Source organism: Aotus nancymaae, unplaced genomic scaffold (genome assembly GCF_030222135.1).
Source record: "Aotus nancymaae isolate 86718 unplaced genomic scaffold, 86718_ANA_hifiasm-v0.15.2.pri h1tg000018l, whole genome shotgun sequence".
Classification (NCBI taxonomy): Eukaryota; Metazoa; Chordata; class Mammalia; order Primates; family Aotidae; genus Aotus; species Aotus nancymaae.
The window spans coordinates 15,659,953-15,682,683 of record NW_026988430.1 but is presented as its reverse complement, the minus strand read 5'-3'; the positions used below and the strand labels follow the sequence as shown (position 1 = coordinate 15,682,683).

Sequence of the window (22,731 nt, the reverse complement as noted above, 5' to 3'; positions counted from 1 at the left end):
ATTTCTTGGTAGTGGAACAACAGTGATTTAAAAATTTCTTCTTTCAACTTTTCTGTATACCAAACTTTCTTTACTGAGAATATAGTATAATTATGGAGGAAGAATCAACAAACTTTCAAATACATTGGAAAAGTGAAGAAAAAATAATTACCCCCATAAGTTCTAAAGGTGTTATTAAGGAATATGTGGCTAAAGAGGCTATTACTTGTATCTTTTTAATGAATAGAAATAACCATCCATTTCATTACAGAGTAATATAACCCCTAACTGGTAAGTAAAAAGTACAAACTAGGCTGGGCGTGGTGGCTCACGCCTGTAATCCCAGTACTTTGGGAGGCTGAGGTGGGCAGATCACGAGGCCAGGAGATAGAGACCATCCTGGCAAACATGGTGAAACCCTGTCTCTACTAAAAATACAAAAAATTAGCCAAGTGTGGTGGCACGTACCTGTAGTCCCAGCGACTCAGGAGGCTGAGGCAGGAGAATTGCCTGAACCTGGGAGGAGGAGATTGCAGTGAGCCAAGATTGCACCACTGCATTCCAGCATGGCAAGAGAGCAAGACTCCATCTCAGAAGAAAAAAAACAAAGTACAAATGAAATGGGTAAAAAAATGCTTGCATGGTGACTGCTCTTTTAAAGATAGCTCACATACACATATACAGAAATTTAAATTGTGCTAAATATAAAACAAGAAAGGTTTGGAAATATTAATTTCTTTTAAGCATAAATTTAAGAACAATAAAATCTATTTTAAAGAATCTTATACAGATGCATTTACAACTTAAAATCATTTCACTGGGTACACATTAGCCTCCCAACTCCGGTTTTACTGGTAGTCAGTAAATCTCACCTCTTACACTTAAGATATCAGCTGCTTCATGAACAGCCAGACTCATGAAGTACATTCACGCCTACTGCATTGACAGGATTCTTGTAATTTTCAAATAAACAAATGGCATTTCTTACAATACTAATTCTATTAAAGTCTAGTGAAAACACTCTAACCCTCCTAGGTAAAGATTTGCAAGACGTTTCCACTGAAAGACAGTCTTGCTTTTGATTTCCCAAGATTCACATTGAAAAAGTTTGCCCCACTGACACATGGCACCTCCATTATGGTTGGATTCACATAGTCACCATAAGCGCACTATAGCAGCAAAACAAGCAGGAACCTACTTAGAAACCAGGGCCTGAGTTTTGCACCTTAATTCTCTGAGATTGGCCCCTTGTGCATAAACAGGGACATTTGGAAGACATTATCTCTAAGGTTCCCTTCCCCACTTCTAACATCCTGACTTCAAGTCTTTAAACTTGACACTAGAATGAAGAATAAATAAAAGGTTTCTCCAAAAGCTGCTGTTCCCTTTTTGGATCATTGCACAAGCCTTAACCTGCAACAGCTGAGAGTTTTATCTAAGAGCAAACTTGCTGCAAAGGGATCCACACAAATGTTTTGTGGCTTAAAACAGATAATCTTTTTAAAGATTTGGCCTTTGAGATACTTAATCTCTTGTTAAATGAGAATAGTCTTTTAGTAAGTTCCTCACTTTCTTAACCAGATTCCTAGGAAAGTCATTCCAAACCAACTGCCTCTGAGTTGGTTTCTATAAACTAAATCTTGCACATGTTTATTAAGGAGCAGGCTGTTGTGTAAGTTTGCTAGGGCCGCCTTATCAGATTTGGTGGCTAAAACAACAGACATTTATTTCCTCACAGTTCTGGAGCTTGGAAGGCAAAAATCAAGGTGTTGGTGGGTTCTTCTTATCTGGCAACCCCTATCTCCTTGGCTTGTAGATGGCTGTTTTCTCTCTGGCTTCTCATGGTCATCTCACTGTGTCTGTGTCCTAATCTCCTATTCTTTTTTTTTTTTTTTTTGAGACAGAGTCTTTCCCTGCCGCCCAGGATGGAGTGCAACGGTGTGATCTTGGCTCACTGCAACCTCCATCTCTCGAGTTGAAGAGATTCTCCTGCCTCAGCCTCCCGAGTAGCTGGGATTACAGGCGCCTGCCACCATGTTCGGCTAATTTTTGTACTTTTTAGTAGAAATGGGGTTTCTCCATGTTGGTCAGGCTGGTCTCGAACTCCTGACCTCAGGTGATCCACCTGCCTTGGCCTCCCAAAGTGCTGGGATTATAGGCATGAGCCACCGCACCCGGCCCTTTTTTTTTGTTTTGTGTTTTTTTGAGATGGTGTCTCACTCGTCCGTCGCTCAGTCTGGAGTGCAATCTTGACTCACTGCAACCTCTGCTTCCCACATTCAAGCTATTCTCCTGCCTCAGCCTCCCGAGTAGCTGGGATTATAGGTGCCCACCACCACACCTGTCTAATTTTTGTATTTTTGGTAGAGACCGGGTTTCATCATGTTAGCCAAGCTGGTATCGAACTCCTGACCTTAGGTGATCCACCCACCTCGGCCCCCCAAAGTGCTGGGATTATGGGCAAGAGCCACCATGCCCAGCTGATCTCCTATTCTTTTAAGAACACAAGTCATATGGAATTAGGACCAACCTAGCAGCCTCATTTTAACTACCTCTTTGAAGACTCTATCTCGTTACAGTCACATTCTCAAGTACTGATATTAGGGCTTCAATGTATAAATTTTGGGGACATTATTCAACCTATAGTATAGTTTTTTCTTCTTCACGTACTTTCAGTTTGATATAAATAGTTAGGTTTAACGTGTAAGTATTGAGAAGAGAATTTAGAAGCCAAAAGGCCTGTCTCATATGCAGGTAGAAACATGTAAAAAGAATGTGTTGTATAGCTAGGCATTATATTTGTTGCATCTTAGGATTTACTGAAAAACGTTCAGAAACCTTTGCCCCCAGGGCAGCAGCTTCTGGCGGAAAAAGGCCAAACCCTAGCATCCATGGCAGTTAAATTTAGAAACAAAAGCCAAGATTCTATAACTCAATAATCATTTTCTTTAATGGCTGACACACCAAAAGATGGGTCAAATTTATTTATTTTTAAATTAGTTTTAATTAACTTATGTATCTCTACATAAGACAGAGTCTCACTCTGTTGCCCAGGTTGGAATGCAGTGGCGTGATGATAGCTCACTGCAGCCTTGAATTCCTGGGCTCAAATGATCCTCCATTTCTGTCTCCTGAGTAGCCGGGACTACAGGCATGTGCCACTATGCCTTGCCACTTTAGAAAAAAGTTTTGTAGAGATGGGGGTCTCACTGTGTTGCCCAGGCTGGTCTTGAAGCAATCATAAGCAATCCTCTGGCCTTGGCCTCTGAAAGTGTTGGGATTATAGGCATTAGCCATCATGCTAAACAAGTTATTTCCCCAGAAAACACATTCTTAGGGCATGGTGCCCGGTCTACCAGCACCTGAGTCACCTGGGATATGTTATGGAAGCAGTTCTCTGCATCATACTGCAGACTCAGTGAATTCAGCTCTGGGTCTGGGAACCTGCAGTTCAGCGAGCATCCGATCCACCTGCCCTCTGGAGCCTGTGGGTCTCTTCCCTGAGAACTGTGTGTGGCCATCTATGCATCCACCCATCACGCATGAGAAAGATCATGCTTGTCTGAAAAGCAAAACTGAACATACGTTTATTTTACACAAAGTACAATCCCGTATATGCAGAAAGGCACTCACCATCACAATCATGATCAATATCTTCCTATTTCCATTTGGTATGTCACTGAAAACCTGGTATACCGCTTAGCTAAAAATCACATGAAAGCTCCCCTAGAGAAATCAAACTGATGTTTTTTTCCCCCAAACCATAAATTTTCTCTTCATTAGTTAAATCTGATAGTGATATTCATTAAAAAGGAAAACTCAAGTTTTCAAGTATCAACTCTGAATGGCAAAGACCCTAATCTAGCCACCAAGAACCCAGAAAAACAAAGAACTCAAGAAGAGGGAAGCAAGAGCACTGGGGACATGATCTTCTTTTCCATGAAATTCAGTCCCACAGCTATTTGAGCAAGGGTCCAAGACATGGAGACGCAGCAAAGCTGCTGGGAGGGCTGTTCACAGGCAGAAATGCACCGGCTGTGCCTCTCCCTGCTCCTTCTGTGGGGTCTGCTCTTCACTGGCTGCACTTCAACTTGGTCCTCTGGTCTCACCACAGCTTCCCGGGAGACTTTGGGTTGTCATCTTTACAGTTTCAAGAATCTATTTTGGCTGAACCCAAGGGTAACATCCCCATCCAAAATAGAAATGTTCTCATGGCATGAAGGCCATTCTGTAGACTGCATGTACATATGTTTATATTTATAAAGGCTCCTATGTAAGACAAAGCGTCCTTCCTCTTTAGCAAGAGAATACTGCATCCAGCAACACTGCTTCGACTAGCTCTTTTTCATGCGCGTCCTCATGTGTGTCGCAATTGAAGCAGCTATTTCTCTATTCCTCTTGTTCTGGCCAAAATAATCTACAAACTCACCATCTGGTCCAACCAAGTACATTATTATTGTGTGATCCACCTGCAGAGAAAAGGGGGGAGGATGTGACAAAGATTACCAAAATAAGTTGCTTATTTTACTGAATATATGCTGCAAGGTAAGAGAACTTTACATTAATGCTTAAATAACCTTTGTAGCATCTATTATTTATGGAACAGGTTTAAGCCTATTATAGCAAATTTCTAACAAGGATTGTCTAAATCTTTTGTGTTCTAGACATCTGCACTGGCTATTGCTTGTCGCATCAGCTAGAACCTGAAGTTCCTTTGGTTTAATCCTTAACATATTTATCCACACACTCTCTGAGAAAAGAATTCATCTTTTAAGAAATAGCTGCCGCAGGCCTTCATAAGGCAGTCAATGTTTGTGGAATAGCAATGCTTGTTGGGAAATACCTTTATTTTTGAGCAAGATATCTCCTCAGACCCTAAACATGTTACAAAAAGACATCACGTGGAATTAAGTGTTGGTGAAAAACTGCTTTCTTTAGTAAGTTCTTGGGTATATTCCTTTATGTTTTAGAAAAAACTGGTTGTCACTCGTTACTGCCAAAATTCTGCTTACCATACTTTATGAGAAGAAACCAGAAAAGTAACCACTAGTTTAAATAATCTATATATTTGAATAATATTTAATTTTAATATTAGTAATTCAAATAGAAACAGGAAAATAAACATTTTTCTCCCCAAGGATATTTTTTCCTTCTCCACTGAATAATCCTATCTGAAATCAATCAATCACCTGGAAGGCAAATCCTTGGGAGCCATAAATGCTGCCCCTCAACCATGGAGTCATCTTAAACTCAGCATCCACTTTCCCCACAAAGTCCTAAAATATTCCCAGCTCTAACTTTAATTTAGATTAGTCATCAGTTTTTTTAGTTAGACACTTCCATAAAATCCAATCTTAAGTGAGATTTGGCACTTAGAATCCTTGGAATTGACTGCAGGCTTGATTGCTATTTGGAGAGACAAAGAAAGACAGGAATGTGACTACACATACCAAACTGGAGACACCTCCCAAATATACCCCAGTATGCATTATATGTCTGTGAGGGTATTATTTTTTTATACACACATTCCTAAGATAGCAAATGGAAAGAGCACTTGCCTACCCACATAAGGAAAGAATGTATACCAAAAGAGCACCAACAACTGGTGATTCCAAGTGCTGTGGAATAATTCACTATAGGAGCAAGAGAGAGGGTCTATGTTTCTCCACACATTTGATACAGAAATCAGAATTAAATCTCCAGTTCTCTTACTCTGTAGCTTACATCTGTCTTTCTCTCGATTTCTTCCTTTCCTCTATTCTCTGTTAAAAAAACAAATTGCAGTATACGGGGCTTATTTTCTGAGTGTTCTTAATATAAATTACTTCGTAGTACACAATAAAAATATTGTTCCACCTGTATGTGTTGAACTTGTCAGAGGTCACTCCTCAATATTCCTTTGGATTGTGGCAGAGCAAACTGACATTTATTCTAATATAGACGTCTTCCAAGTTCTAGTACTTCCTTGTATAGAAAAAGGACACTAGCATTCACTGACAAATTCTTTCACATGTCATCTTAAGCCATCAAACAGGTATTCTCCTCCACAAATGACATCACACACTGGAAAGAGCAAATTATACAAATGCTAAGTGCCAGACCTAATTTTAAAACCTAGGATCTGTCCAGTTTCAAAGTCCACAAACTTTTATCACCATGTTGCCTCTAGCTCCAATTCTACTGGAGAGCAGCAACTCAGTTTTTCGAATGTGCAGTTACGTTTTAGAGTGTTATTTTTTGAAAAGGTAATATATGCACATAGAAAAATACCCAGTAGATTTATACAATGAAAATGTTCCTACCCTCTTCACACCCAGAGTGCCTCAGTTCTCAGAGGCAACCAATGCCACCAGGTCCTTCTGTGTTCTTCCAGAGAAATTCTCTGCATCTACCACATGTATATATTCATTACCACTGATTTTTTTTTTATAGACACAAGTAACAATACATTATACAGTACTTGCCTTCTCATTTAACAATATATTGGACATTGTTCTATATTAGTTTATATACAGTACTTAAAAAATGGTTACTGGATTTTCAGTCTTTTCCCTTTACAAACAATGCCATAGGGTATATTTGTAAGATAAAGTCCAAAAAGTAGAATCTCTGGCCTAAAAAGTATATCACGTTAAACGTGAGAAATACTGTCAAACTGCCCTCTGAAGAGGGTGCATGAATTTAATTCCTGTCAACAGTGCATGAGAGTGCCGCCTGTTGTTCCAAATTCACTCCAATGGTATATTTCTGCTTTTCTAATTTTGACAATAAATTTTCAAATCTTCTAACAATTGCTGAGCTAATAGATGATAAATGTTACCTCATTATACAATTCACATTTCTTTTATTATGAAACTGAACATTTAGGTTTGAAAGCCATTTTTTCTTTTTTGACAAGTATTTTCTAATACCTATGTAATATTGTTGCATTTTATATATATATATATATATATATAGTGCAATAATGTACAGATCCACCTTTCTATGGTGTCCCAAATGTTTGGTAAACCCAGTTCAATCAGTCTGAAGAGTCTACTCAGAAGCCAGAAGTTTACTTTCTGTTGCTGCTGTTTGAGATTAAGAAAACTTCATTCCACTACATCTCAAGGTTAAACTTGAAGGTACCCCCTTACTTCCTGCAGGTCCTTAAATGTTAACAGAAGTTTCCCAAACTATTCTATGGATGAAAATCTGTGACCCCAAGGGACAGAAGTCATACTAATGAAAAACCTAAGGAGCTGGAGAGTGTCTCCCCCTACTGGATGGTTTAGCAAATGTACAGCAATGAATTTCTCATTGAATCTCATTAAAAGTCAAATTCTTATGGCAGTAGGCCAGTATTTCTCAAAATGCGGTCAAAAATACATTATAAAAGGTCTAAGAAGTGTCCATAAGATTTATATATTTTCATTTTCATTTGTAAGATTAAAAAAATTAATATCCATATTCTGGATTATCTGCCTTGTAAGTATACATTTCAGTGCCCAGGCCTGTTTGCTTTGTTTATGATCTCACTGGCACCTAACTGTCCACTGCTGTTACAGGCAGACATGAACGATACATTCTTGCCGAATCAATACTAACCAGGTAAGGCAGGCTACACAGTTCTTTAACTTCAATTTAAAATACTGTTAAAGTATTTTAAATTGAAAATGCAGAGGGGCAGTTGAGTAGAGCTGGGTATCTGATAGCAGTCTGACCAAAAGCTCATTCTTGTGGTAAGCAGCACTTTGGTTTCGCAAAATCTCGTCACTGTAACTGAATGTCTTAAATTTAAGTTTTACAGGCTGTTTATTTGTACAACTGCTTTCTGACTTATGACTTTCTGACTCTGAATTATGAGATCTAAGCATAAGACTAAGGAGTGTTACCTAGTTTAGGATTGTATACATTTAAACAATTTAATATAACTCATTTAACTGGAAATCAGACTGATGAGGTCACCTATTCCTACTATCATCATCAGATAAACTCAAAACCAGTTAATACAACTCTCTATAAAGAAAGAAGTCTGGGAAGTCCTTTTTCTATGGTTTCCTCTCTTGGCCACTGCAGCCCTCTGCTCTTCTCTCATTCTGCTAGAACAGCAAGTGGAAAACAGAGGAGGGTCCCTCTACTTTCCTTACACTTAAGGTTTAAGGGAAAATGCTCGTTTTTTTTCCAAGGAATCCAAGTTTCCCTAATTCCCTAATTCTAATAAAAGCAGCACACCTGGAAGACAGGATTACTATGTAGGCTTAATTCAGGTAAATGGGCCAGAAGTTTGCTTTTAATTTAGGCTGTAGGCTCCAGGGGCACATGTGTTCCAGGTTCAAAGGTGACAGAGAAACCAGAGTGGGCTGTAGAGACAAAGCACTGCAGTGAGACATCCCATCCCCTCTGCATCTCACTATTGGGATGGGCCATGGGGAGCTGGTGGATCAGTGATTCAGAGTCTTGCCCATCTTTCTTTCTACAAAACCAGATTCACAGCTAGAAAGACTCTTATGATTACAATGCCCAACCAATATTACAGAAAAAAACAGAGTATGACAACAAAGAAAAAAACTTGAAATAATGCTAAAATACAATGCCAACTTTTAATCCGAGAGGAGAAAAATGTCTAAATTGAGAAGAAAATTGGTGGATAGTGGTGGTGCTAATGCCCTTTTTTGGTGCTTCACTGTGAACCACTGATAAGTAATAAAATAACTTGAGCATGACCCTAACTAAGGCTTCTGGACAGTGCTGATGAATATGAAGATAGTTCTTTAATATAAGAGCTACACAAGTACAACAGAATTTCTGTTCCTTATCATTAAAAAGCACATATTAAACACCTAATTGTGCAAGACATATAGTTGATGGGCAAATAAACCATACAGAAAGTCTATCTTACGATAATTTATCTTTTGCTTTTCAGAATTCTGATTCAACCTAAAAATGCAGTTCTCCATGGCCTAAAACTGGTTCTCCAAAGGAGCAATTTCTGATACCTCTACACTGGGGACATAGTGAGAACCAATACAATCTCTTTAAAATAAGTGTTGTTCCAAATGATGGCTCTTCTTAATGTCCAACATGGCACCCAAGTACCTGATTTAAAAAATTGCCCTAAAATCCTATGTGCCACTATAAGAGAAAAACAGGCAATTAAATTATGAGAACAATGAATATAAATCAAACAAGCATCTTTTAAAAAACATGCTTCTGGCCAGGTGCAGTAGCTCATACCTATAATCCCAGCACTTTGGGGGAGGCCAAGGTGAACAGATCACTAGAGGTCAGGAATTCAAGACCAGCTTGGCCAACATGGTGAAACCCCATCTCTACTAAAAATACAAAAATTAGCTGGGTATGGGGGCGCATTCCTATAATCCCAGCTATGTGAGAGGCTGAGGCAAGAGTATCACTTGAACCCGGGAGGCAGAGGTTGACATGAGCAGAGATTACACCACTGCACTCCAGCCTGGGTGACAGAGTGAGACTCCATCTCAAAAAAATAAAAAATAAGAAAAATGCTTCTATTATCCTTTCAAATATTCAAAATTCCTAAGGAGGCTGGGTGCAGTAGCTCATGCCTATAATCCCAGCACTTTGGGAGGCCAAGGCCGGTGGATCACTTGAGGTCAGGAGTTCAAGACCAGTCTAGTCAACATGGTGAACCCCTTTTCTACCAAAAACATAAAAAATAAGCTGGGTGTGGTGGTGTACACCTGTAATCCCAGCTTCTCGGGAGGCTGAGATAGGAGAATCGCTTCAATCCAGGAGGAGGAGGTTGCAGTGAGCTGAGATTACGCCACTGCACTCCAGCCTGAACAAGAGTGAGACTTCATCTCAAAAAAATATATATCCTAAGGAATTTGCAATAATCTTAGGTTTTCCTTCTTCTGAGAACCCAGTCAGTCACTTAAAGCTGTATGTATGGGTATCTGGGATCTGGAAGCTGGTGCATGGGTTAAAACCTGGGCATTTATTTACTCACTATGTAGTCTTCATCTTCGTCCTTGGGGCCAGGGCTGTAATACACTCTGTAAGCTCTGGCCACTTTATCGATCTCTTCTTTGGTGCCAGTCAAGCCAACCAGTTTGGGAGAAAATTCTAAATAAACAATGAGAGAAACAGTGAAAAATGAAAAGCTAGTAAAACAATCATCTCTACTTCAAAAAAATGTATCAGCTGTAAAGCAGGTCTACTGCCACCTTCTTCCTGTGAGTCCACAAACATTTCTTCATGATTCAAAGAAAAAGAAATTCACAAAGAGCAAATGAAAATTCTCCTTTGTAATATGTAAGTCAAATCCTTTTATGACTATCTAGTAAAGATCTGGAGGGAATATTTTCTAATTACTTAAATCACATTTTAAATTAATTTTTAAAAAGTAGTTACATGTAATTCTGAGATATACTGAAGCTTAAAAATATTATCATAAATTAAGTACTATAATTTTTTACAGCAACATATGAGGAAAAAAATCTACTTCACAACTAAGTTCTTATCAGGTCAAAATACCTGTATCTTATTTTCCTGCAAATAATTTCAACACTGGTATCAGGTTCTACTCTTTACTTCTGATAAAGAACTGGTCAATTAATTAATACTAATCGTTCCCAAATCGCAATCATAACAAAGTTCTGAAATAAGGGCAAATCATTCATAGCATGTATCTGCTATTAAGTTTTTGGAATTTATGTAAGTGAACTGGTAAAGGTCACTTAAAACACCTGGCTTCATCAAACTACTGAAATGACAGCCCAACGTTTAACAGTAGTTCCTTAGGTACAGATGCTAATTTTTCTTCCTTGGATGAACTCATTCTAAATGATAAATTGTTCAGATACTGAAAAGACAGGCTTTTTTTTCCTACTCTGAGTAAATAAAGAAAAAGGTGAACGAAGCCTGAGTTAGCTGCACATTCAAACTTCTTTAAAAACTAAATTCCTGAAACTGCACTTTTTCTAAATACCAACTTAAAGTTTTAAAAATCTCCCCAAAATGCAACTAGTAATGACTACATCATCAATCACTATGTGCTGTTGGAAATTACCATAAAGTTTGGTATTTTGTTTAGGTACAGCAACTCAAATGTCTACTCATTTGGGGATATTATGGTTTGATTAATAATATGTGATTTTTGTGATGTAACACATGTTTAAATTAAAGACTGTGTATAACTCAATGAGTTCATAAATACCTGGTTTTTACTGCTTCATGAAATGACTATGCTATTGCCCAAATTTCTGACAAACTTGTAAACTGTAGATATAAATTCTGCTTAAGTATATGTAGTAAAAACTCTAAACTTCAAGAAGAAAACATAAACCTTTGTAACCCTGGGTTAGGCAAAGATTTCTTACATACCAAACCAAAAGCACTATATTAAAACAACAAACTAATAAATTTGGACTTCATTAAAATTGAAAACTGCTGTTTGAAAGGCACTGTTAAGAGACTGAAATGATAAGCCACAGACTGGCACAAAGTATTTGCAAATCACATATCTAACTTGCATCCAGAATATAAATAATACACATACATGCAAAAACAAAGAACTCTATAAAAAGCGGTCAAAATATACGAACTTCACTAAAAGTAATACAGATGGCAAATAAGAGCATAAAAAGAAGCTTAACATTAAGTCATTAAGAAAATGTATGTTAAACTCACAAGACATCACTAAGCACCTACTAGAGTGGCTAAAGTTAAAAAGACTGGCCACACCAAGAGTGGTGAGGCTGTGGAGGAGCTGGAACTCTCACATACTGCTGGCAGAAATGTAGAAATATACCATTTTGGAGAACAGTTTCTCACTGTCTTAGAAAGTTAAAATACATCTACCATATGATCCAACCATTCCAATCCTAAGTATTTACTCAAAAGAAATGAAAGCATGTGTCCACGCAAAAATGTGTACATGAATGTTCTTAGCAGATTTATTTGTAATAGCCAATAAATGCAAAATACTCAAATGTCCATTGGTGGACTATTTATTAGTCAGCAACAAAAAGGAATGAACTATGATACACAGAAAGTGCAGACTAATCTTTATCAACAGAAAGCAGTTCTGCAGACAGGCGGCTGGGGAGGGAAAATGGGAGAGATTAACACAGGGAAAGGAAAACTTTTGAGGGTAACAGGGTATGTTCATTCTCTTGATTGTGGGATGGTTTCAGTTACAAAAGGCAACAAATTATATACTTCAAATATCTATACTTTATTGCATGTCAATTATACCTTCATAAATGTGTTAAAAGTAATTATACATACAGCAGATCCTTCATAAAACATATTTTTAAATAACCTCAAAGTTTTAGAAGATATGTATGTGAATGTATCATAGAATAAACATAAATATAAAACTACTCTTTAGTGCTTACAGTTATTAAATCAATGTTACCATAATTAAAATTCAGATTCCTGATTTTTTTCTTCATATATGTATGTATTTTTTTATAGAGACGGGGTTTCACCATGTTGGCCAGACTGGTCTTGAACTCCTGACCTCAAGTGATCCACCTGCCTCGGCCTCCCAAAGTGCTGGGATTACAGGCATGAGCCACCGCTCCTAGCCCAGATTCCTGATTTTTAAGCACATATGCTGAAGAAACTTGAGTCTAGAGAAGTTAAATTTGCCCACTCTCACAGCTGAATTAGAATCTAAGCATTCATCCTTAATTCTACTATAATGCATAGTCTTTAAAAGTGCCTAACAGCTTTTAACAAACGTACAAAGATGTTTGATTGAAACTCCTCCATCGAAAGTAAATGCCTTCCTCAGAAGTAGAAAAAAACAGTCCAAAAATTCCTATGAAAGCACCACAGACCCATAATAGCCTAAGGCAATCTTAAACAAAAAGAAGAAAGTGCAGACTAACTGGCAGGATCACACCACCTGCCTTTAAAACATACTACAAAGCCATAGTAATAACCAAAACAGCAGGTACTGGCATAAAAACAGACATACAGACCAATGGAACAGAATAGAAGACCAAGAAATTAAGCCAATTGATTTCTGACAAAGGCACCAAGAACATATGCTGGGAAAGGACAATCTCTTCAAGAAATGGTGCTGGGATAACAGGATATCTCTATGTAGTAGAATGAAACTAGATCCTTATTTTTTATCATATACAAAAATCAAATATAAATGTAGTAAAGACAAATTTAAGACGTGAAACTACAAAATTACTAGAAGAAAACATAGGGAAACACTTCAGGACATTAATCTGGGAAAAAATTTTATAGATAAAGTTTTGAGAGCACAGACAACAAAAGCAATAACAGACAAATGTCATCCTATCAAAATAAAAACCTTCTGCACAGCAAAGGAAACAATAAACAGAATGAAGAGACAACCTGAAGAATGGGAGAAAAATATGTGCAAACTATTCATCTGAGTAGGAAGTAATATCCACAACACACAAGGAACTCAAACGTTTCAACAGCAAAAATACAAATAACATTTTTTAAAAGGGCAAATGATCTAAATAGACATTTCTTAAGGCATACAAATGGCCAAGTACATGAAAAAATGTTCAACATTGCCAATCGCCAGGGAAATGCAAATCAAAACCACAATTAGGTATCTCATCCCAATTTGAATATCACCAAAAATACAAAAAAAAAAAAAAAACAAATGCTGACAATGATTCAGAGCAAAGATACCTCATACACACTGTTGATGGAAATGTAAATTAGTACAACCATTGTGGATAGCAGTATGGAGATTCCTCAAAAAACTAAAAACAGAACTGCAATACAATCCAGGAGTCTCACTACTGGGTAGATATTAAAAGGAGATAAAATCAGTATATTGAAGAGATGTCTGCATTCCCATGTTTACTACAGCACTATTCACAACAGCCAAGACATGAAATCCAACAATAATCAACAGGTGCATGGATAAAGAAAATGTGGTATACATATGTCACAGGATACTATCCAGCCATACAAAGGAATGAAATCCTGTCATTTGTGGCAATGCAGATGAGCCTGGAGGATACTATTAATATGTTAAACGAAAAAAGTCAGGCACAGAAAAATACTGCATGTTCACGTTTATATGTAGAAGCTAAAAAAGTTAGCTCATAGAAGCAGAGAGAACTGTGGATACAAGAGGCTGGAAAGGGTAGGGGAGGACAGGGACTCTGTACCCCATAAATATGTACAACCGTTACGTGTCAATTAAACAAGTTATGTGTTTGTCATAGTAAATGTTTTATTTATTTTTAAGACAGAGTTTTTGCTCTGTTACCCAGGCTGGAGTGCAGTGGTGTGATCTCAGCTCACTGTGACCTCTGTCTTCTGGGTTCAAGCAATTGTCCTGCCTCAGCCACCTGAGTAGCTGGTATTACAGGCACACAACACCAAGTCTGGCTAATTTTTGTATTTTTAGTAGAGACGGGCTTTCACCATGTTGGGCAGGCTGGTCTCGAACTCCTGACCTCATGATCCACCCACTTCAGTCTCCCAAAGTGCTGGGACTACAGGCGTGAGCCACCATGCTCAGCCTGTCATAATAAATGTTTTACATTTTAAAACATGTGCTGAGTTCAAAACATGTTTATATTTAATTATTCATCTTTAATCTCCCAATGAACATACTTCCAGAATATATGTTTGTGCTAATTCTAAAAAGGAGACAATGAGCCACAGCACTGAATTAGAAGCAATGTGTCCTTACTCTCAATTCAAGGCTCTATTAACTTAGTTGATACATGAAGGCCAAGTTCAAATCTTTTCTCTGGTAAAATAAAAAGAGTACCGTATCAGGAATTGAGAAACCCGTTTCTTATTTATGCATTGACTATCCATAATAACAATTTCTAGCTTCAACTTTTTATTCGCCCATAAAATTGGTGATAATACCATATGTCCTATTTCACAAGGCACTGTAAGGTTCAAGTGAATTGATGTTTCAAAAACTCAAAGAACTAAATAAATGTAAAGTATTATTAATAAAACATACCTTTCACATAATTTGCGATGGCTTCTTTTGTGTCCCTCTCTGGGTCAATGCTGATGAAAAGTGGAGTTAGATTTGGCAGAGTTGGAATGTTATCTGAAAGAGAGTTCCAATTAGTCAGTATTCATACCCTAAGGGAAAAGACAAAACCAGCAATAAGAGGAGAGTATTGGATGTGCTAGACAGCTAGGTGTTTTGGAAACAGGAACTTTTTTTAAGAGACGGGGTTTCACCATGTTGGCCAGGCTGGTCTCGAACTCCTGACTTCAGAAGATCCACCCGCCTTACCTCCCAAAGTGCTAAGATTACAGGTATGAGCTACCACACCCAGCCTCAGAGGGACATCTTAACATTCAGATGAAGAGGAAGAGGAAAGGGATGGGATGGCCTTTAGGAGAAGCAGACCCATATATGGTAGTATTATCTGTGGTGGATAATAGAAGGATGCACATCCTATCAAATGCCTGCACCAGTGCTTAAATGTTCTTACCCTGGATAATATCACGTGGCTACTTAACTCGTAATCCAATCCAATATCTGTAGGTTTTCTCACTCCCACTGTATCTCAAGGGCAAGAAGGTAAACTGTTAATAAGAACTGAATATCCTGAAATAATTCACTTTATGGAGGAGGCACCCTTCCTCCTTACTAGTACTAGTAAAATGCCACAGACTGTAGACCATTGCAAAGGTTCCTAATCTAATTGTCACAGTCACTGGGGAAGAGGCAATGGCAGTATCAGTGATGCAAGGCTACAATAAAGGAAGGGACACAAAAGCAGAGGTAAGGGAGACCAGGCTGACATTTTTTTAAGTGATCTAACATTTAACAAGCTTCCTTCAGTGGAGAATAAGGTCACAGGATTCAAACTAAAGGAACTTATTGCTTATTAAGACTATGAAAATCTTATCAATACCACTAATTATGCCAAACAAGCCAAATGCTGAGATTTTATGTTCTCACAAATCACATAATTGCAAAACCCCACCTAACAATAAAACAAGAATGTGAAAAACACAGCAAAACTGAGTAAACATATACTTTGTATAGTTAGTGATGGCTTTCTTACCTATTTCATCCACGACATGAATCATCTTTTCTAGTTCTTCTGGACAGATATCAGGGCAATGAGTGAAGCCAAAATAAATCAATATCCACTGACCCAGGTAGTCCTTGTCAGTTTTAGGCTCCCCAGTATGAGCTGTGAGGGAAAATGGTCCCCCGAGTAAAGGCTTGCCGATGTGTCGGTGCATTTCCTTTTCTACCTCTTAAAGAGACACAAACATACACACCAAAAAAAAAAGTCAGTTTAACCAGAGGTACTCAAATACCTGACACATGGCTAGTACTATGCTAGTCACATTGGGGGCATAAAATGTGGAAAAACTAGTTTCAGTTTTCAAGCTAAAAAAATCTTTTCAGAAAAATAAGCACAAAACATTACAATAAAATCAAATGAAATGCTATGGCATGTTGTAAAAAAATTTCTTCTTTTTCAGCAACAGTTGACTCCTAAGCCATTAGGTGTGTCCACACTTGGGGCAGGGAGGAGCCACGGTGGCCTAGAGCTGAATGTCTGAACCCAAGCAGGGTGCAGTGGGTGACAGGGCATAGGGAGTCTGGTCCTGAGGGTGCTGAGGAGGTCAACTGCATGAGGAGAGGAGAGTGGTGATGGGACCTTAGTTACACATAGGAAATTGATGAAATAAATGAATATATTAAAGACAAAAGAGTTACAATAGGAAAGGGAGTCAACTAGTACTGGAAATAAACTGGAGGTGCTAGTGTGAGCTTCTATCTATATAGATATACATATAAAAGAAATACAGATGTACATAAATACATCTATTTTCTCACCATGTCCACTGAGAGGACACGGAGCAGACATACACCAAGAACTATGAGCCCAGAACCTGACTTCTTTTTTTTAAAAAAACAAAAAAACAGGAAGAAAGCAAGAAAAAAAAAGAATGAAGAAGAGGAAGAAAAAGGGAGAGAGAGAGAAAATGGGAGTATTGCTTTCTTGCCCAGGCTAGAATGCAGTTTAGAAATGGGTACTGAGAACCTCTTTAATACCAATAATTATACTTAATGATGTAGACAGGAAGGAATCAGGGAAGAAAATAACAAACAAGCAGCCAACCAATATTTCATTTAAACCTATGAAATGCTATGCGATTACTGAGGAGTGATTTACTTCCAATTATGCAGTCACTTTTGGAATAGGTGTGAGGTGGTAATGTATGTTTTGTGTATTTGAAGTGGAGAGTTCTATAAATGTTTATTAAGTTTACTTGTTCCAGGTCTGAGTTCAAGTCCTGGATGTCCTTGTTCTGTCTCGCTGATCTGTAGAATCCTTAGCTCTTCTTGTTACATTGATCCTTTTGCCATTATGTAACGTCCTTCTTTGCCTCTTTTGATCTTTGTTGCTTTAAAGTCTATTTTATCAGAGGCGAGAATTGCATCTCCTGCTTTTTATTTATTTGTTTATTTTTACTCCCTGTTTGGTTGGTAAATCTTCCTCCATCCCTTTGAGTCTTTGTGTATTGTTGCATGTGAGATGGGTCTGGATGCAGCATACCGATGGGTTTTGGCTTTTTATCCAATTTGAATATATATGAGTTTAATACTGCCATTTGATGCTAGCTGGCTGTTTTGCCCATTAGTTGGTGTAAATTTTTCACTGTGTTGATGCTCTTTGCTTTTTGATATATTTTTGGAAAGGCTGATATTGGTTGTTCCTTTATATGTATAGTGCTTCTTTCAGAAGCTCTTATAAAGCAGGCCTGGTGGTGGTGAAATCTCTTAAGTACTTGCTTGTTTGCAAAAGATTTAATTTTTCCTTTGCTCGTAAAGCTTAGTTTGGCTGGATAGGAAATTCTGGGTTGAAAGTTCTTTTCTTTAAGGATGTTAAATATTGGTCCCCACTCTTTTCTGGCTTGTAGGGTTTCTGCTGAGAGATCTGCTGTAAGTCTGATAGGTTTCCCTTTGTGGGTAACCTGACCTTTCTCTCTGGCTGCCCTCAGTATTTTCTCCTTCATTTCAACCCTAATAAATCTGGCGATTATGTGCCTTGGGGTTGGTCTTCTTGAAGAATATCTTTGTGGTGTTCTCTGTATTACCTGGAGTTGAATATTACCCTGCCTTGCTAGGTTGGGAAAGTTTTCCTGAATGATATCCTGAAGAGTATTTTCCAGCTTGGATTCATTCTCTTCGTCACACTCAGGTACACCTATCAAACATAAATTAGGTCTTTTCACATAGTCCCATATTTCCTGGAGACTTTGCTCATTCCTTTTTATCCTTTTTTCTCCAATCTTGTCTTCTCGTTTCATTTCACTAAGCTGGTCCTCGACATCTGATATCCTTTTTTCTGCTTGATCAATTCGACTGTTAAAACTTGTGCATACTTCATGAAGTTTTTGTGTTGTGTTTTTCAGCTCCATCAATTCACTTATATTCCTCTCTAAATTGTCCATTCTCGTTAACATTTCGCCAAATCTTTTTTCAATGTTCTTAGTTTCTTTGCGTTGGGTTAGAATAAGTTCTTTTAATTCACAGAAGTTTCTTATCACCCACCTTTTGAAACCTGCTTTTGATAATGGAACATACTCGTTCTCCATTAAGCCTTGTTCCGTTGCTGATGAGGAACTGCGAGCCCCTGTAGAGGGAGAGCCATTCTGATTTTGAGTATTCTCTGCCTTTTTAGGCTGGTTTCTTCCCTTCATTATATATTTATTCCTCTGTCGTCTTTGTAGTTACCGACTTTCTAACTAGGTCTCTGAGCGGACGTCCAACTTGTTGATTCCCAGTGCCGAAATCTGAGCAATCCACTGCGCCGGCCAAAACAGCGGTGTTAAGACTGATGGTGCTTTTCTGCCCGGGAATCTCTGGACTCTGCACCAAGAACTGCCGCCACGGAGGCGCCAGCAAAACCGCCGCGCCAGCCACAAGAGTCGCCCTGGTGACCCGTGGGGCTCCTCCACTGGGAATCTTGGTCCGCGAGCAACAAAAATTCGTCTGAAAGTGTGGCGTCCTCTCGTTCTCTGCGCTTTCACTGGGAGCTACGATCCCGAGCTACTAGTGATCAGCCATCTTGGATCTCTCTAGACCCTGACTTCTAAATATCATTCTTCACTAAAAGGAAACAGCTGTTTGGAGAAATGGCTGACATCAGTGTTGCAGCAAAGAAAGTGTAAAATGAGGCTAGAACCTCTTGTTGTGGCAGAAGGAAAGCAGAACTCAGAGAACATTGGAAACACAAAGCCTGCACGAAGGGGCTCCCACTAGTCAATCTGGGACAAATTGAGCATCAAAATAAGGAGAATATGGATTAAAACTAAATGAATACATCGCAAACAAGTCCATAGATATAAATAAATGAATACACTGAGAGTTTGATGGGGAATAGAATATGTGAGTACACACATATAAATACAAATCACAAAAGACCATTAATTACATGAGTAACTTTTCAGTAGAAAACCTGTTAGACACACATTAGCCAAGTGAACAAACTGAGCATTATCAGTAATGGGACAACTGGTACTATGTGGTATGTGACCAGATGCAAGGAAAACACAGCATCACTTTTGTGATGCTCCTGCCAAAGGTACACAACCTGAATGACCTGAATGAGGAAACATCAGATAAATCCAAACTAAGGGGCATTCTACAAAATAACTCTCCTGTAACTGTCAAAGCTGTCAAGGTCATGGGAGTCAGTTAAAGCCTGGGAAATTGTTAAAGCCTAGGAAGAGACTAAGGAGCTAACAACTAGGTACAAGGTATATGGTTCTGAAATGGATCCTTTTGCTATGAAAGACATGAAGTAGCAAAACTTGGAAGACTGAACTCTAATCAAAACCTGAAGACTATCTGAAGACTGAACAGTAGTAAAATATCAGTGTTAATTTTCTGATTTTGATGGTTGTACTGTGGTTATTTTGGAGAAGGTCCTTGTTTGTAGGAAATACACCAAAAAGTATTTGGAACTGATGAGGCAACATGTCAGTAAATAAACACTCTTGAATTATTTAGGAAGACTTTAAAGATTATTTCACAATACATTTTTTCAATAAAACCAATGTTAACATTGCACTTGAAATTCCAAACTAAAGTCAAAAAAAACTTCTATATTCTAGAATTTTCCCGCCACAAATTTCTTAGCTTTTGTTTCTTTGTGAAACTAAAGGAACTTACTGCTAATTAGAGATTCCAAAGGACAGAAAGATTTAAACAATAAAGATTTACCTAAAAACTTCTAAACCAAATCTTAAAAGTCCTAGGATATTCACTAAAATATAAAGTTCTTATAAACAATTTCTAAGTATTTCAAGACGCTAATCCAGAGCAGTTCCTGGCATTTCCTGATCAGGCTCTCTTCACCTCCCCTTTATTCACAGGGTGTATGCAGTATCTACTCACAATATGCTCCTTGCCTCATCCCTAGGAAGCCTTCTCAAATCCCAAGGCTGGGGCTTCCTTTGCTCACAGAACATGCTAAGCTTCCTTCTGGCCTGGCAGAATCGCATCTAGTAAAATCCTTTACTTCTTTGTCTGTTTTCCTGCCATGTGCACCTCAAAGACTCGACTGCATCTTAGTCATCTTTGTACCCTCCAGACTTCATCTTGCCCAGTCAAATCTGCCCACTGTATATCTTTTAATAGTGTTAGGCAGTGGTATCCTAGCTTGGATCCTGGAACAGATAAAAGACACTGACAGAAAAACAAGTGAAATACAAATAGAATCTGTAATTTAATTAATAGTTGTGTGCCATTTTAAATTTCTTAGTTATGAAAAATGTTCCATGGTTATGCAAGGTGTTAGTATTAGGGGAAGCTAGGTGAAAGGTATATGGAATCTATGCTATCTTTGCAATTTTTTGGTAAATCTAAAGTTGTTTCAAAACAAAAAGCTTAAAAACAACAAAAAAGGTGGTAGTCCATAGCCAGGAAGAACTTTATTCAGCGCTGACCAGATGATATCTGCTTACCCTCTGCCTTTTTTTTCTTGATGTACTTCATTCCAGCCAGTAAAGCTCCTCCAACAGCAAATGTGATTGCTAATGACTTCCAGGAAACCGGCTACTGGGGCAGGGATTTCAAAAATAAAAATTCTAGTAAGATGCAAACATTTAACCATATAAACTTTCGACAGTGGTTTTTAATATACATATACACAGGCCACGATGTTGTTAAATGTGCAAAATGCTTCAGGGATGAGAAAATGCCCAAAGTTTCTGTGGATGCAGTTTCGTTTGAAACCTGAATTATAAAGACACTCATCTCCAGAGGAAAGTTCCGTAAGTCAGTTTCTCTTCGAGTAAAAAAACAACCCCCAAAAGCTCAAGTACCATAATTGTGACTATGTGTGACCCTGGCTCCAATTGTGATTTAAAAACCAATTTATGGCAGGAAGCGGTAGGTCACGCCTGTAATCCCGGCACTTTGGGATGCCGAAGTGGGTGGATCACCTGAGGTCGGGAGTTAAGAGACCAGCCTGCCCAACACGGTGAAACCCCGTCTCTACTAAAAATATAAAAATTAGCCGGGCGTGATAGCGGGCGCCTATAAACCCAGCTACACGGGAGGCTGAGACAGGAGAGTAGCTTGAACCCGGGAGGCGGAGGTTGCAGTGAGCCAAGGTCGCCCCCACTGCACTCCAGCCTGGGCAACAGAGCAAATCTCCATCACACACACAAAAAAACAACTAAACAAAACGAACAAACAAAAAAATAATTATCTGCTTGTGCTGATACTGAGAATACAAATAAACCAAACCAAATTTGGGAGGTTAACCTAACTCTGACTTCCAGAAGTAACAAATCCAAACTAGAAGGGGCATGTAAAAGTGGAGCTTCTTGCAAATCACACGCATTAATTCTTTGTACCCTTATTCAAGTCCCCAAATAAGGAAGATGTTGGGGAACTAGGCCTAACTCATTAACCTTCCCACAGCTCCGAAAACCCACTTCTCTTAACAGAGGATAGTGGCTCTCAAGTTCTTTCTGGGTCAGAACTAGAATTCGAGAGAAACCCCCCAAAAAAGGCATATCCACACATAACTAAGTTCCACTTTTTGTTTCAATTTCAACGTATACATGGAACCTCTGGAGGGGGTTCAGATGACAAATTATGAAAGTGTTCTGACTCTTCAATCACGGTAAACTTCAGGTTCACACCTTTAAGAAAACACAAAACTTGATTTTTTGGCGGAAAAGCTAACATAAAATCCAAGTCCAGGCACCTAGCCACGTGGAGAGCGTGTAAGTTCTCAAGTTCTCTCTTGAGGACTGGGACTCCCGGCAAAATACGGGAAATGCAGGATGAGATTCCTTGACCCAGGTAACCCGCCCAAGCTGAGGAAAACTTCAGGGCAGGCGGGGTAGTGTCTGAGGTTACGACCAAGTGAGATGTGGCTGCTAGGCTGGCGACAGCCGCGACAAGCATCGGAAGGGTTATGCACTCACCCCGGGCTTCGAGGGGCGCCTGGGGTCTCCGCGGATCTTCTGCTCGGGCCCGGACGACCCTGGGGGTGGCGGCGTGGCCGTGCAAAGGGGCCGACTTCCCAGAGAGTAGCCAGGAAGCCCCGAGGCCCGCCACGCCTCCTCTTGCCGCGCGCAGAACTGCCTGAGAAAGACTCTCGCAGTCCCCTCGGCCGGGCCCCAGAGCTCGAAACCGCGAGGCAAGCGGCGCCAAAACTGGCCACCCAGAGGCCACATAACTCGCCCGGGTACTAGGACCAGCATCGCCATGAGCCTCGGAGACAGGTCTCCTTTGACCCTCCCCGCGATTTCCGGTAACGT

General features: G+C 39.0%; 2 protein-coding genes across 2 annotated transcripts in view; both read right to left on the bottom strand.

Moving 5' to 3' along the window:
- The window catches only part of MYH3 (myosin heavy chain 3), a 49,114-nt gene extending 45,680 nt beyond the window's left edge, over window positions 1-3,434 (bottom strand). Inside the window, exon 1 of the mRNA XM_064378309.1 lies at window positions 448-3,434. The gene's annotated coding sequence lies outside the window, so the exon portion shown is untranslated. The remainder of the gene's footprint in view (window positions 1-447) is intronic.
- A 103-nt stretch (window positions 3,435-3,537) lies between these two features.
- LOC105717716 (protein SCO1 homolog, mitochondrial) lies at window positions 3,538-22,707 on the bottom strand. Its single transcript, XM_012453065.2, has 6 exons — window positions 22,396-22,707; window positions 20,920-21,010; window positions 15,993-16,190; window positions 14,927-15,019; window positions 9,944-10,059; window positions 3,538-4,448 (listed from the first exon to the last, which is right to left on the bottom strand). The coding sequence occupies exons 1-6, from the start codon at window positions 22,678-22,680 to the stop codon at window positions 4,314-4,316; spliced, it is 918 nt and encodes a 305-aa protein (XP_012308488.1). The 5' UTR covers window positions 22,681-22,707; the 3' UTR covers window positions 3,538-4,313.
- Window positions 22,708-22,731: the final 24 nt, after the last annotated feature.